This window comes from Netta rufina (assembly GCF_964035555.1).
Source record: "Netta rufina genome assembly, chromosome: 1".
Classification (NCBI taxonomy): domain Eukaryota; kingdom Metazoa; phylum Chordata; class Aves; order Anseriformes; family Anatidae; genus Netta; species Netta rufina.
The window spans coordinates 150524758-150540330 of NC_140123.1; the positions used below are offsets into that span (position 1 = coordinate 150524758).

Genomic DNA, 15573 nt, shown 5'->3' on the forward strand with positions numbered 1-15573 from the left:
TTCTGGGTTGTGGCTCTTCACTCAAAGGACGATGCGAGGTGTGGCGTGTGTCCTAGCGCTGGATGGATTAATCTGAGTGATTTGGAAAAGAAGTATGCACAGCGTGTGTGAAACAGCTCCGTTCCTCACCTTTCCTTCTGAGCATCTGTAAGTGCGTGATCCGTTCTCGTTCAGTGTTTTGGCTACAGAGTTCGTTAAGTGGCGGTAGTGGGGAGACCAAAACAAAAGGAATTTGACATATGCTGTTGACTGGGGAAACAAGAGTTTTTTTTGTGGTGTGTTTTTTTTTCCTTCCCCAGTTTTAATATCCAATAAAATTTCCCTCTCCCTTTTCTTCATTTGTGTCCAGTGAGGGCATCACCTGCTGAATAGACTCCGTTGTTAATCCTACAGTCTTCAGTCCTCATTGAGTCTATTAATTCCTCCTCGGAATCCTCCTCTTCCTCCTCCGGGGCTGACAGGCTGGACGTGGGACCTTTACATATTTTTAAGTGGCGAGTGAGGTGATATTTGGTTAGGTAAGCCTTGGTGCATTTTTCACAGACATAGTCCCTCTTTCCTTCATGTGAGTTGAGATGCTTCTTCAGGTGATTTGTCCTCAGGAACAGCTTGTCACACTTGGGGCACTTGATCTGCCGTTCTCTGCCAGACAAAAAAAAAAAAAAAAGTTAGTTTGCTTCTGCAGCAAGGCAGCTGGTGCTGTATTAAAGAGAAAAGGGGTTTGCCAGCATTACTGCAGCACTGAAGTGTGAACACTGTTCAGTTTTCTCTCAGAAAGCAGCATGTTCACAAAGCCCTTCTTCTCTACTCCCCCACCACTGGCCAAAGTCAAGCTTTTTGGGTTAACTCCTAGCGTGCAACCAATGTTTATCTTTTCTGATGATAAGTTTAAAAAGAATTCGGCAAGGTTTTTGTTTGTTTGTCTTCAGAAGTAAGACCAAACCCTGGTTCAGCTCCGTGTTTTGGCAAGGACAGAGGTATTGCCACGGTGGATGGGTTATTCTCCCTGCTTCCCATCCTGCGCAAACAGGAAGGAGAAAAAAACACAAACACACAACAAAAATGAACAAAGCTGCTGAGTGGTAGCAAACCTCAGCCGTAAATGCTGAGCGGAGCATTACCAGACTGCAGCAGTCAAATTCTGCAGGTGACTGTGCAAAAAGCTTCCCAGCAGCAGTGCTCCCAGCTCTGGCTGTAAGATCAAGCAGCAAAGCAAGTCTCTTCCTCCCTCCCTCCCTGGTGCTAGCTGCACTGTGCTGTCTCCTAGGCAGCAGGAAAGCAGCAGCAAGCTGATCTGAAGTGCGTACAAGAACCAGATGCCGAAAATGAGACAAGCAGAGGGATTAGCTTTGGGCAAGCAGCCTGTAAGGGAGGAACTTGGACTGGGAGTAACTCCAAACAGGATGGATAAAAGCCTCAGAGCCAAGGGCCTGGCAGAGAGCTGAGGGCCTGGGAGAGCTACAGAGAAATGGGGGAGGTGGATGGAGACCTGCCCTGCCCTGCCCTGCCTGTGGGCATCTCCCCCTACAGAAGGGGCAAAGAGCACAAACGAGGCTTGGGGTGGAAGTAACAGGTGGGAGCAGATCCACTCCCCCAGGTGCAGACAGAGAGAGAGACTTCACTACCAGCTGGGAATAACAGTACCGAGGAGTTTGATTTCTCATGTTGGGACTCAGAGACAGTTCTCAGCAGCGAGCTAAATGCACATCGACTGCCTGACCCCCTCTTCAAAGCGAGGAGCGCTCCAGCGTGCTATTTCACAAGACAGGGTGCGTGCCTGGAATTTCCTTTGTCGTGGAAGGATTGCAAACAAACACTCGGCCAGGCCAGGCGCAGCAGCAGCAGGCCAAGTACCGAGGCACTCATCCAGACCGACATCTCTGCTATTCTACAGGCTGAACCTACACTCCCCGGGCCAAACGCTTTGCACGCTGCAAATTTTCAGGCCGTGAAGCTTCGTTATTTACCGCAGCCCCACACGTCCCCAAAGACCACTTACTGCGTGTGAGTGAGGACGTGCTGCTTGAGGTCCTGCCTCCGCATGAAGAGCTTTTCACAGTAATCGCACTTCAGGTTCTTCTCCCCGGTGTGGATGACCATGTGCGATTCCAGGTGAGCCTTCTGGGTGAACGACTTGTCGCAGAGGGTACAGCGGTAATTCTTCTGGCCTGCGAGGACACACGGACACCCACAGACCGACAGTAAGCAAGCCTGGCCGCTTCTGAAACTCTGAACACTTCTGCAACACTGAACCCTTCCCGTGGTGCATGGCACTGTGCTTTGTCCTTCTAACAACCCTTGACTGATTCCTCTTCTCCCCTTCCCTGAAAGTCAAACTTTCCACCGCTTGTCTACACCAACCATGCCTCCCTGTGTGAGGTCTCAAAACATCACCAAGGGACTAGTACATTTTCCAGCAGGGATTCAGGCAAACATCCAATAAGACTAGGGTTATCCAAGATGAATTCTTGAGTAAAAATAAGGGTAGCCTCCTTTTTAATTGTAACCATCAGGGATGTATTAATGTACAGTACCTTATCTCCACTATTATTTCCCATAGGAACTGTCTCCGATGCCTTACCGGACCCTAAACACAGATACTGTCTAGAAAAAACAAGCACTCTTATCTAACACACGCATACAAAGCTCACTGGCTCTTTGGTAACCTGCTTTAATCCCATTTTTCTAGTTATCTATCTGTAGTTCCTCCACTGCCAGAAATACTCCCAACCTTACTGAGAGAACAGAGGAAAAAATACCCACATGCCTCTTGCTGGACTGGCTCTTCACCCTCTCCCCTCTTCTCACCCTGTGTTAAATGCATTTTCTTACCCTCTATCATGTTCTTACACAGCTGAAAAATCTTTCACTGTTTTTTCCTCCTCTTTTTCATCCTCAGATCTTCTGACAATTCTTCCTTTATCTCCAAAGCCCCTAGTGATACCCAAATGCACACAAAAGTCGACAGCATACTCAGACTTTTAAGCTTTGATGAGTGACAGTGCTGAGCTTTATCTGCTTCAGTCACCAATTTTGGTCTTGTGCCCTTTGCTTAAGACGAAAAACCAAGCAGGAACGAGGGGAGAGGTCTCAGCCCCACAGTTAAGCGTACAACTGTCCCCGCTACAAGCTCTCCAACCCAGTTGGCTTCTCATAAGCAGAAGGGAAGCCTTGCTGTACCATAGCTGCTGGGAGGGAATAAGGGATTTCTGTCTTTCAGACAAAGCCTGACAATTCTTCCCAACTGTAACGCACAAAACACTTAACCAACAGTCTTTTAGGCACAGAACTGAACTATCAGTCAGAACACAGGGCTAAGCACTGCCCTACAAGCACTGCCCTATCCCATGCCAACCAGAGCTCTCTGAGACCATGCCCCGCGATTAGCACAGGGCTCATTCCTGTAGCCAGTCAGGGTGCTGCTCTGAGAGCAGGGGCAAGAGCTTGGCTTTATGGACACGAGCTACACCCCGCCAGCTGGCCCAGGGAGCAGAGAACAGGCCCTGCCCCAGTGTTTTTATGAGCACAGGTCCCCAGCCCTCACCTGTGTGTATCTTGAGGTGCGTCCGTAAGTTGCTGGGGTCGCTGAAAGCTTTGCTGCAGAAATCGCACTTGTGCGGCTTCATGCCCATGTGCCCCATGAAGTGGACGTGGAGCTTGGAAGGGGAGATGAAAGCCTGGGGGCACATGGAGCACTTCCACTTCCTTTCCTTGCCGTGGCCTGGCCCGTGGCTGCTGCTGTGGCCCTGGCTGGGGAGGTGGCTGTGGATATGGCTGCTCAGATGGGCCTTGAAGTCCGCGTAGGAAGCGCACTCCTTTCCACAGTGGCAGATGTGCACGTCTGGATGTTCGGGGACACCTTTGGGCACAAAGCATGGCTTTTAGGGAGGCACTTTGGGGTAGCAAAGCCAGCTGGAGCCATCTTCACTCCAGCTCCTTTCAGGAATAATGGAAAAGACGACTCTGATGTACACCACTCGGGACTGACAAGGAACACCAAGCACTCCCAAGTCACAGCAAAAGGCAATTCATGCTGGGTAGTCCCTGCAAAGCCCACAAAGCCCAGTGCTTCCTTACCGAGCTGGCGTGCGTAGTCCCGGCTGTAATAAAAGAGAAGCTCGTGTTCAGGTGGGATGTCCCGGGAGGTGCAGAAGTAAATTTTTCCGTCGTGAGGATAAGCTACCAGATTCTGCTCTTCCCGGTTCCTATAGCAATAAAGAGAGTTATGAAGAAAGAAAGTTATGCTCCAGAAATACAGAAAGAAGGAAAAAAAAAAAAAAAAAAGGAAAGAGGAGATTCCTATAAATAGGTAACGAGAACCTCAGTGCTTGCCAGCACATTATAAAAAATCACATCTGTCACTTCTGTCTTTCTTTATTTTAAAGGAAAGTAAAGGAAAACTGGACCTTAAAAACCAATCTGTTCCATCAAACAAAACTGTGGTATCTTACTGACAAAGTTATTAATAGACACTGGAGTGGGCTGAGGGAAAAGAGTTTAGCATCACTAAAGGAACTAAAAAAATACTTATGTTTTTCATAACAACCCCCTTAAGCAACAGAGAACACATGAGAGAAGATATCAGGCAAGTCTTAAAGCAAATTTATCTTCAAACCTAACTCTTGAACACCATTTGCAAGATGTGATAACTCATCTTCTGAAGCTGTACCTTACATATATTTGGTTCCCAGTATTTGAAACCCAAGAAAGCATTCAGGTTTGGGGCTGTTTTACTACAGCGTGTCTACAGGCTCCCCTGTTATATTCTCTACAGGGTCCTGCTTCACTCTCTCCCCTCACTCCAAGACACCTGGATAACTCCTGCAGGTCCCAAGCTCAGGAGCTGTCTGGGCAGCCAGCACAGCCTGCCGTGAGCCCAGACTCCCAGCTACTTAGCACAGCATCGGTGGCTCTCACCTGGCTTTGCGTACAAACATCATCCAGTTACATTCATTTTCATCCGTTGTAATGATGCAGAACTCCAAGACACCGTTGTGATAGATCTACCAGGAGAAACGGATGCAATCTTAGGATGAAATGCAGCAACAAACACAGTGAAAGAGAGTTTCTGCCTTTAAGAGAGGATGTGTTTAACTAGAATGCGTCAGGAGGTCACCATTGCTGCTGCCAAGACCAACAGCCCCGTTCTTACACCCTATACACAGAAATCTTGACCTCTCTGCTCCCCAGGAGACTAGAAAAACCGTTTATCAGCAGCTTTCCCCGCTCACCACCTTCAGCTCCCAGCAGCAATGCATCTAGTTCATTTTCTTCCAAGCCACGTCTTGTGAATAACAGCACCTGGGCACACGGTGCCTACTTTATTTATATAGATCAATTTTATTTTCTCAACATGAAATGATGGGAAAAAGAAAGCTGTAAAGCAGCTTCCCTACACCAAGTGATTTATCACCTGTGGAAACTTTCTATAAGCAACACAAAACAAACACGTGCTGCCTAGAAATTCATATCCAATCTCCGCTGCAACTCCACACAAATACTGGAAACCACGTGCAGCCCTTGGAAAGAAAAGGCATTAAAGATGTTTGGTGGAGGTCAGGACTGACTACCAGCATATATCACACGATATACAGCTCTGCTCTGCTGAGATTAAGCCTTAAGCAATCAAACTGCTTTAGTTTTTTGGTTTTGGCAAGGATGATAACGTGAAAGCTGCTGTGTCATTTCACCAGATAAAGTCATGCCTGCAGAGCCCATAACACCACCGACCTTCCAGATGTGACTGGCTGCTTTGTCTGTCCAGTCAGCCACCTCCAGGGAATGGCTCTGCTGCCCGATCAGAGGTCCAAAACAAGTCCTTACAGGAATGGTTTCTCGCGTCCACACACCTAGCAGTAGAAGACCGACATCTGCAGAAATCAATGATTTAAACGACGAAGGATGCTTAACAAAAAGCTGGGAGGCTTATGAGGTAACGCTCCGGGGGGGGATTATCTAGGCATAAGATCATCAAAGCTTCTATTTCACATGTAGAACACACCTAATGCAGAGACAAGAACCACCACCACCACATGACACTATCGGGAGCCGCTTTGCTGTAATTACAAATACTCATTTCGTCTGTCAAAAGCAGGCAATTTACTTTTTAGTAAGCTATACAACTAAGAGCCTAGCCACTTGCACCAATTAAAAGTTTCCGTGGCACTTTCTGCAGAAGCAGAAAACACTAGTTTCAGGAACTACATTTCGCCTACCTAATCCCCAGGAATTTCCAGAATTGTTGCTGGGCATTGTTAAGCAGCTTCTGCATTTCTCCCCAGAGGCAGCTGTATTTCTGTCATGGGCAGAGGGATTCCTGCGTGTATATTATTTATTATTAAACATTTACATAGAGAGAGCTACATGAACACACCGCACAGCTTTCAGGAATAAACTGGGAACTAGTGGAGCTTGAAAAGAACAAGTGTAATCTACGCTCAACAAGCAGCAGCACTAAGCGAGCCGATAATCACATTCTTCTCTAGCCTTCAGGTCCTTAGGGGATTGCACTGTGCTCTTCGGCTTCCAGGTGACAAGGGCGTGTAACACAGTTACAAGGTCCACATCCAATGACAGGGTCACAGTCTACATGCCAAATGTAAATGGAGGGGGGGGAAAAAAAGAAGCACTCGTGATCAATTCTCCAATGACAGCATCCTGAAGACCCACAGGTAGCAAACCAAGCTGATGAACAAGCAGACAGAAATCTCTTCCTTTATTTCTACTCGGTATCTTCCCCCAGACTGCAAGTGCTGTAGTGTTTTTTTTTCTTATCAAAGCTGTGCCTGGCCTGTTTAGCACATGATAAAAATAAACACCATACCTTGCTTGTGCTTGACCTTATCAAGTGTTGGAGTAACGCTGCGTGGCAGCACCCCTAGCTGACGTCTAAACAGCAACTGGAGGACAAGAAGCTCTTGAACAAGAGAAGCCGGGGTGATTACAGAAGAGCCTCTGCCTTGCAGTGTTTCTTTCCCATATTAAAATCCCTACAGTTTGGGATTTCAGGTGGTGAGCGTATTACAAACTGCTGTGCAGGAACAAAGAGTCAGCTGGTTCTTACCCACTTCGGCTCCCATGAGAGACTGCCGGAGGAGCAGCTGCTTCGGGAGGGAGAGCCTGGCTCGGCTCTCTATCGGGGTGTCCGGGACGAAGGTGACGGGCCCGTGATCCGGGCAGTCCGATGGGTACGCCTTGTCACACAGCGTGCACCCTGCAGGGAGGAGAAGGGACAGCAGGGATGAAACAGATGAAACAGCCCCCGTGCTGCGATCAGCTCCCCGCCGGCATGTTCTAGCTCAGCTCCTGCCCAAGCCTGTTTCTACCTGCTTTAACTCACCAGTTTGAGGAGCTTTTTGCTCAGAAGACTGCAAACCCTCCTGTTACAGGCAGGTGGGCACCAGCACGTCACCGTTCCTAGCAAATTCACATCAGCCACGAGGAAAACCTGCCTGCCTGATGACCTGTAGGCTTTCCCTACAGGAGCAGTGACGGGACAGAGCCACTGAAAAATAAACCACTGAAAGTCCTTGGCCCAACAAATTCAGGAAAAAGCACATCGTAAAACGCTCTCACCTCAAAAAAAAGACATCATTTGAATTCTCCATGAATGGAGCAACCAACACCTACTCAGGAAACGCTCTCCTGACAAATCATTCTCCTAAAGAAAGACGCTCAGTTAATTAAGCAGGGTCTCCACAAAGACCTTCTTTGGCCCCATGATGGCCCAACTCCAGCACAAACACCTATCACAGAAGCAGTCTTCAGCAGGCGTAAACAACAGCTCCCTTATTATTTTTTTTTTTTGAAGAGATTTTTGGAGAGAGAGCAAGATCAGCATGCTGGAATCTGACCCCACACAAAGCGCAGTTCGAGCAACTCTGCAATTACAGGCAGGAAGGTACCCACTAAATTAGCAGGTAGAGTTTATATCAGAATTGCCTCACGTGTACGAGTGCAACAGCCACGACAGCCAGACCCGAGTAAGGAGAAACTTGTTGTAGCTGTTTTTAAGCCTTGCCTACCTCAGGCCACCAGGGAGCTGTGGAGTAGCCCCAGGAAGGGGCAAAAAGGAAAAAAATGCAAGTTGTAGGCATGTGACACAGCCACTTGGAAAGGTTTAGGGGTTCCTACCTTTTTAAGAACTGGAGAAAACAAACAAACAAATAAACATTCTTTGGCATGTGAATTTCTACTTCTGTCCTTGCCAAATAATGCATAAAAATCAGAGTGATTAGTGCTCTGATTCAGAGAGCCAGAACTGTAAGCAAAGACGACCAAAAAGTGTCCTCTGTTTCACAAACATTTAGGTCTGCAGCAAAGGCACACTTTTTTTCGTCCTACTTAGGAACACGGTAAAAATCTTTCTGAAAAAGGCCCTGATTTCTGCCTTGTCGGTGATGAAGAACCATCCAGAGGCTCTGAAACAACTGCCCCTCCACCAGTTCGGGTGCAGGAGCAGCAGGCAGCAATGCTGCCACGACTGAGACAACCGCACAGAAAAGCTGGCCTTACGCTTCGGTGGCAGGACGCCAGACAAGCTGCGGGTGGAAGTTCAGATCTCCATCTCTGCAAACGAGAACTTCACTGTGCTCAAACACCCCTCCTTCAACTATGACAGGACTGAGAGAATACAGTGTGCAGTGCTCCTCTTTTCCTAGGAGATCAACTAACCTCTGTACTGAAGTCCTTGGATGAGAATAATTAGAAATACTAAAAACTTCCCTCCCTCTCTGCTCTTTTTTCCAGTAGGTCCTGTTGAGAACAACATTTTCGTGGTGATTGCTCACGGTTTAATAAAACTTCTACAAAGTCACACAACGTTAAACTCAACAGCTATGGCCACCTGATTAAATGCACAGCTTGCGTTTGTCTTTGTCTTTAAACACAGCCAGAAGAGTCATTTGTGATTGGACTTTAAAAAATAAGTCTTATTTGAAAGGGCAGCACCAGCACAGCCACTAAAGGCACGAGGCTCATAAAGAGCTACGCTTCCAACCTGAAGGCAGCATGGGAGAGGGACACAAAGAGAACAACGTAGACATAACAGGATGTTTTCACGAGTTGGAGGTTAATCTGCCACTGCAGATGTTCCAATTTTTTTTTGGACTTGTTAAACAGCGAGGTTTGTTTCGCCAAAATCTGCGAGACTGGCAGCAAGAGCCCTGCCATCCCTCCGGACAGCGGCAACGCGCCGAGCCCAACCCCAAGAAAGCAGCGAAGGCGCACTCACAGATGGTGAACAAGGTTGCCATGTTCTCCTTGTTCGAGTTGGAGTCTTCCATCTGCAGGGAGGACGGTACGAAAGCCAGATTGTCCGCAGACACGTCCACGTGGCTTGGCCCCATGGCTACTTCCTGATTGATGGAAGACACCGCCACCGGCTCGAGGCTGAGGCCCACTTCGTGCAAGGCTACCGAGTCCAGGGAAGCTAGGTTGTGTGAGGTAGAGAGCGCCACGCTCACGGAGTTGGTGCTCATGGCCACAGTATGAATGGAGTCATTTAGTGTGCTGTCCGCTATCCCCGTCACCCGCCCGGCGATGTGGTCGGGCTCCATGACGACGGGGAGGTCCAAAGTGCTGCTGTGAATGGGGAGGACGCCGCCGTGCCCCACCGCCTCCGACGCCAGGTTGCTCCCCACCGCCTCCACGGTCAGAGGCTCGTGGCTCCGGGAGCCGCTGGGGATCTGCGAGTGCTCCCCTGCTACATCGTCCATCGTGAGCTCCTCCGCCATGCCGTCGGTGGAGATGGGGCTGGTCACCCTGGAGACGCTCTCCATGCTGATGGCGGTGTCCAGCGCTACCTCGTGGCTCTCGGCGGGGTGCAGGTTCTGGGCACCGTGCGCGCTGACCGAGCGGGAGTCCATGGACACCAGCCCCGGCTCCAGCCCCACGGTGCCGCCGGGCTGGTAGGGGTCCAGGGCCGAGGGGTTGCTGGGGACCGACAGCGCCGAGTTGCTGTCCACGTTGATAGTGTTGGGATGGATGTATTGAGGCGGAGGTCTGTCAGCCAGGTAAGATAAGATACCTGGGAGAAGAGAAGAGGGTGAGATGGCATAGGTTGGTTTTCAAATCTCGCACAGAAATACCCCATTGCTGCAGAGTAATGCACTAAGACCTAAATCCTTGAAGGCACGCTCCTTATGTTATGGCTAATTAAAAACCACTGATCCCAAAACCTTCCTCACAAACATACGCCAACCCCACACTCTTGCCAGACTACCTTTTGACAACAAAAACAGAGCTTCCACCCAGCAGAGCAGGTCTCTAGTTACGTGCCTCTATCACTCTGACAAAGAGCCAAGTTTCTGGCAGCATTTAAGCCAGGCTCTGAACCACAGCAGGGTTCTTTGCATTTTGGGCATTACTTTTCCTTCTTGAGAACCAGCTCAGAAAAGAAGGAGGGCTTCCAGTAGAATCGAACATCTGATAAACCCTGTTTCATCTCCGCTAGAAACAGTTGTCCACGATACATCCTTTTTTTCTGCTTAGGTATTTAAGTTTTAACAATGACGACTTCCTTCCTCTGAGACTAAATGAGGCATCTCAGAGCCCATCAGCTGCAATTCCAAAGGACCGCGATAAGGTCTCTCAAAGGTATCCTGAGTCATCTGCTCTCTTTCCTTAGATGAAAAGCATGCTTTTTCTCCTCAAAACAATAGCTCGGTTAAATATAAATTAGAAACCTTAACATCTTTTCTGCTAGTTCTGGAAAGCTCCTCAGCATCAAACAACCTCAGGACTTAGGATACAGAGAAACACTAACCTATATTTACACAGCACCAGCTTCTCCTACTAGACAAAGCTGAAAAATCTTGGGAGGAAATTCATCAGCACAGTCAAGTAAACAGTACTTCCAGTGGAGACAGAGAAAGATTTTGCAGATTCTGCAAGACCTGAGTCAGCGTGTTTCTTTTTGGCCTTGAACCCTCTGAGCCATTTGTTGCTGTAAAAAATTTCCATGCAGACATGTCTGTTGTTATAAGCATGCAAGCACGGTCACTCCTCCTGCAACACAACCCCACAAAAATGGCTAAGCCAAGAAGTTAGTAATAAATGGATGGTTTCATTTCATCAGCTGCATCAAACATTTCTGTGAGCAGTGGTGCCCTGCCGCTTGAACAAGAGGATGTTGAAGGCAGCATGATGACTGACAGGGGAGCCCTAAGAAATACCCGACTAAACATCAAGTGGACTATTTAAAAACAAAACAAACAAACCAAATACATATTTCTGCATCCATTATTCCACCTCAGAAGAATGGCAAATACCTTTGTCCCTCAGATGCACTGTCTCCTCCTCCACTCTTTGCCCACAGAACGGGCGGGCATGCAGAGCAGTAGGAAAGGTTACTGCTAAGCAGTTGGCAAGCCCAGCCTCTAGCTGTCAGGCAGTTGGACGAGAACCGGGCTGCTGTATTTCATTTCCTCATCCAGGCTGAACCAACAACACTCACAGGGTGACCTTGAAGTTTATCTAACCCCTTCCACCCTGTCAATCTTAGCTACAAAACGAAACAAGGTCTACGTTTAAAGCTGGAATATCCATGTCTCGATACACTAACATGTAACATTCGACATTTATACTCCAACATGCACGCTACAGGGGAATCACGATAGAAATCAGTATGTTGGGCCTTTGAAAACCACCCTTGAACAAAAATGAAGAAAAACTGGGCCATGGACTAAAGGGGTGGGAAAGAGCCCAAACTCCTCAGCCAATGACTTGTTCAATTCGAGCTCTGAACTACTGTAACCACTATGTGCCTATCAAGTGCTACTTCAGACTACAGGAGAACAGCAACAACAACAACAAAACAGCAGTAGTTTTTAAACTACAACAAGTCATCTGAGATCAAAATCAGCCATGCCTTGTTTTCTGGTTTACCTTAAAAGAAAACAACAGGAGGAGCAATAAAAGGTTCAGTTTAAATAGCAATTGCCCTACAATTCTCTTCACATACACATACACACATATAGCAACAGAGATCTGAACATGAAGGTGTGTCAATGACACACCAGACTCCAGGAAAACTCAAGAGAATTTACAGCTCTGCTAAATATTCAGGCTTGGCTGCTTCAGGACAGAAACCAGATGGCTCTTAAAGCAGTTTCCTTCTCTGTTCCCACCCGTCAGCACAGACCACTTACCAGGTAGAATGTGTCTGAAATAGCTGCTCTCCAGGTGAGGGTATGGTGGTGGAGGTAGGGTGTAGTTTCTCTCTGGTATACCACACATCACTCCTCGATCCCCAATACCCATTGGGAGCATCAGAGACAGGGCAGAGGGCAAGGAACTCAAGGAGGGGCCCAAGTTTGGAATCGCAACAGGCAAGCCTGGAAAAGAAAATGCTAATTTAAATTCAGTGGGACTACCTGAGCTTATAAACAACCACGCTCACAAAGAGGTTACTAATTCCTCGGGAGCTTGCTGTGGAAGGACAACATGGAACTGACAGCGTAAGGCGACAAGCTTCAAAGAATGGATCAGTTATCAGAACAGCGAGAGGTATGCCTGAACGTGGGGAGATCTTCTCTTGGATACATTAAGCAGGGTCTGCTTCTGCTTCCCAATTGTAACAAACTTCTGTCTGTGTCCCCTGAAAGAACAGCTAGGAAAACAGCTTTGCTTTGCAGGTGAAAGACCATCATTTTCACCTGAGTGAAGATAGACATAGATGGGGACAGATGTGCAGTGACAGGCCGTATTTCAAAGGACTCTGCTGTCACCCACCCACCCAGTGCAAAACACAAAAGGAGACTCCCACTAAGGCATAAAACTGGTAAGTATGCATCCCTATAGTTTTCCCACATAAGGGATGGTTTATGGTCTGTCCTCCCCCATTTCCCCATCACCTAATTACCTGCTGAAGACACGACTTTAGCCAGGCAGCTACGAGCTTTCACCTGACAGTAAAACACAGGGCAGCAGCTGCAGCACCCCTGGTGGGGCTCTGCCCTTACCTGGCGCTGGGATGGCGTTGTGGGTGGGTGACGCTGCCAGCCCCAAGTGGCTCCCCGAGACGGGCAGGGCATTGCTGACAGAGGACGAGCTCAGCTGGTCCATCCCTACAGGGCTCAGGTTCATTTCATTCATCCTGGAGGGGAAGGGAGCGGAGAAGGCAGGTCAAAAAAAAAAAAACAAAAAAGAAAAAGAGGGAAACAGAAGGAAGAGCATTCCTGCTTACTGGCTGCGCTGTGGAGAAAAGGGTTGAGCAAACAAACTCAGGTCGAGACGCAGAAACGCTGCCTTCGAAAGATAAGCATTAAACACGCCGACCACTCGTGCTGTGACCACACACTTATCACATCTGAGTGCAATGACCAGGATTAGCAGAATTAGTCCCAAAAGCCCAACCTGCCCCCAGCCTTCCCTTCCCCACCCCGACAGCACAGCCTCCCCGGAGCTCCCCCCGCGGCACCGCCACCCACGGGCCCGAAACAGCCCCGGGATGGCCCCTGGCTGCCGGGGGCTGCCCATGGCTCCCCCCCGAGCACCCCGGTGGGGCCTCGGGGCCGCCTCACCTGCGCTGCGCGGGGCCCGGCGCCGGGCCGGGGCCTCTCCCGGCGGCGGAGCGGCGACGGCCGCAGCCGCATCAGGGCCCGCAGCAGCCCCGGCCCGCAGCCGCCGCAGCCCCTCGGGCAGGCGCCTGCCCCTACCCCCGGCCCCGGCCCCGGCCCCGGCCCCGGCCGCAACCACCGCCTCATGGGCGGGGCCCGGAATGAGGAGGAGGAGGAGGAGGAGGAAGGAGGAGGAGGAGATGGCGGCGGGAGGGGGCTGCAGCCGCTTCCGCCGCCGGGCGCCACAGTCAGGAAGCGGCGGCGCCGCGGGGCTCGGCCCCGTGCCCGCAGCCCCCTCAGCGGGCGGCCCCGCCGCCTTCCCCGAGCCCCGGCCTCTTGTGGCGAGGCTTTGGGATGTCCCCGTTATCCCCCACACCCCCCCACTCCCTGCCCAAAGCGGTGCTGAAGTAAAGGGGTGAACGGCTGCCCCGTGTTCTAAATAAAACGCTAAACATACAATCTGGAAGGGTGGTTGCAGTTCAGTACGCAGCAAGCGGTTCTTTTTGGGGTGGAAACAGCCTCTCTTTAGGGTTTAGCTGTCTGAAAATGAGGCACCTCCACGCTGTGCTTCGTCCCATCCCGGGGTCAGCGTGAGATGGGTCCCCCGTGGAGCTGTCTCGCTGTCTCTGGCCTGTATCTGGGACCTACGTGATTAGTTTAGACCAGATGCCTGCCTTCTAGAGGACCACTTTAAGGTGAAGTAAAGCCAGGCTTCTGTCATCTGTCACCAAAGGAGTGACATCTCTTAGAGCACCACCTGTGTGAGAGTCCCTCAGGTTCTCCACTAAGCCAAAAAATGCTCTAACCGTGACCAAGTGTTTCTCAGTCAGCCAAAAAAAAAAGGTCTCACCAAGTCAGAAGGAAAGCCTCAGGTCTTTACGGACTGTAAAGCTCGTGATGGGGGGTTAACTGTAATTATTATTATTATTTTTTTTTTTTTTTGAGTGTAGTACCACACATTCGTATGGTTAATACCACTGCTAATACTGTGCATCTTTCTTAGAAACTCTGGTGAACAGCTACAAGCCCCAAAGTCTCTTCCATCACACGAATCCTCTAATACGTAGAAGATGACTGCAGACATTACATTTTCCCTTGTCATCCTTGCAACTTCACAGTTGTTCTCAATACATCTCAACTCTGCCCTGAAACACCAGGTTATCCCAAGCCCCGAGCTCATCTTAATGCCAATTACGACAGTGCAGTCCTACCAGAGAACTGGCCTTGCTCTGAAATCCTCACATTACTCCAGCTCTCTGAGCTGATAGTAATACTTTGAACCTAGGAGCCAGATTGGGTGCAGTCATAAACAGATAAGTATTTTCTCCTACTAGCAAGCATGACTTCTTCAGGGTTCCAGCTTTTCTTGTAGCCACTTTCCTCCCTTGAACAAGTGATAGTTTAACTGCTGGCGTAAAGCACCAGTATCAAAGGAAGCCAGTGGGACTGTGAAGTGTCACTGAATGAGAAATTAATCTCTGTCTGCAGAGACGTATTCTGCATGCCCAAGGTATTGTGATAAAACACATTTCAGAAACGTTTCTTCAGAAAGGGAAGATATTTTTTATATATGAAACAGGTGTTATATGTGAAGTGTTTTGATAAGACGACTGCGCCACGTCCCCTGAAAGCTTAGTTTATTGACTTGCTGTGTGGTACTTGCTGCGTGAGAACAAATTACAGAGCTATGTTTCAAGCTGTATTAATATCCTGGAGACATCCTGAAAAATAAGGGGGACTCTTGAAATCACGGGGAGAAGATGCAGTTAGCATGCGTTAGTACTTCTCTGCGGCGTGAGCAGAAGTCCTGCAGGACCATGCCCTCATATCACAGCCATCCTCTCCTGCTGTTGTTCACCTGCCTGGGGCTCTTTCTCAGGGTGAGCACAGTTACACTGGGTGAAAACTGTGCAAACAACAATGGTTGAGGCCGGCCATTTAACATATCCAGATTTTCTTCCATCTTTTATGGGGTTGTTAGCACTTTGCATGCCCACCCATATTTTGGTTAAAG

At 49.1% G+C, this 15573-nt stretch overlaps 1 protein-coding gene across 3 annotated transcripts; it reads right to left on the bottom strand.

The window, feature by feature from the left end:
- Positions 1–60: 60 nt before the first annotated feature.
- Positions 61–13683, bottom strand: PRDM4 (PR/SET domain 4). 3 transcript variants are annotated; one of them, XM_084289196.1, is made up of 12 exons: positions 13524–13683; positions 13187–13309; positions 12963–13096; positions 12150–12335; positions 9233–10027; positions 7064–7213; positions 5731–5849; positions 4918–5003; positions 4078–4205; positions 3545–3859; positions 2000–2168; positions 61–642 (listed from the first exon to the last, which is right to left on the bottom strand). In XM_084289196.1, the coding sequence occupies exons 3-12, from the start codon at positions 13093–13095 to the stop codon at positions 336–338; spliced, it is 2388 nt and encodes a 795-aa protein (XP_084145322.1). In that variant the 5' UTR covers position 13096; positions 13187–13309; positions 13524–13683; the 3' UTR covers positions 61–335. The 3 variants fall into 3 exon arrangements, with proteins under 3 accessions (XP_084145322.1, XP_084145320.1, XP_084145321.1); XM_084289194.1 differs by lacking the exon at positions 13187–13309; XM_084289195.1 differs by having other exon boundaries at positions 12963–13309.
- Positions 13684–15573: the final 1890 nt, after the last annotated feature.

Bases quoted from the DNA above. Each gene is read 5' to 3' on its own strand.
- PRDM4 (XM_084289194.1), bottom strand. From the start codon at position 13,095: ATGAATGAAATGAACCTGAGCCCTGTAGGGATGGACCAGCTGAGCTCG. The intron at 10,028-12,149 runs GTAAGTGGTCTG...CTCTTCTCCCAG, and splicing joins TTTCAGACACATTCTACCTG to GTATCTTATCTTACCTGGCT. The intron at 3,860-4,077 runs GTAAGGAAGCAC...TTGTGCCCAAAG, and splicing joins GGACTACGCACGCCAGCTCG to GTGTCCCCGAACATCCAGAC.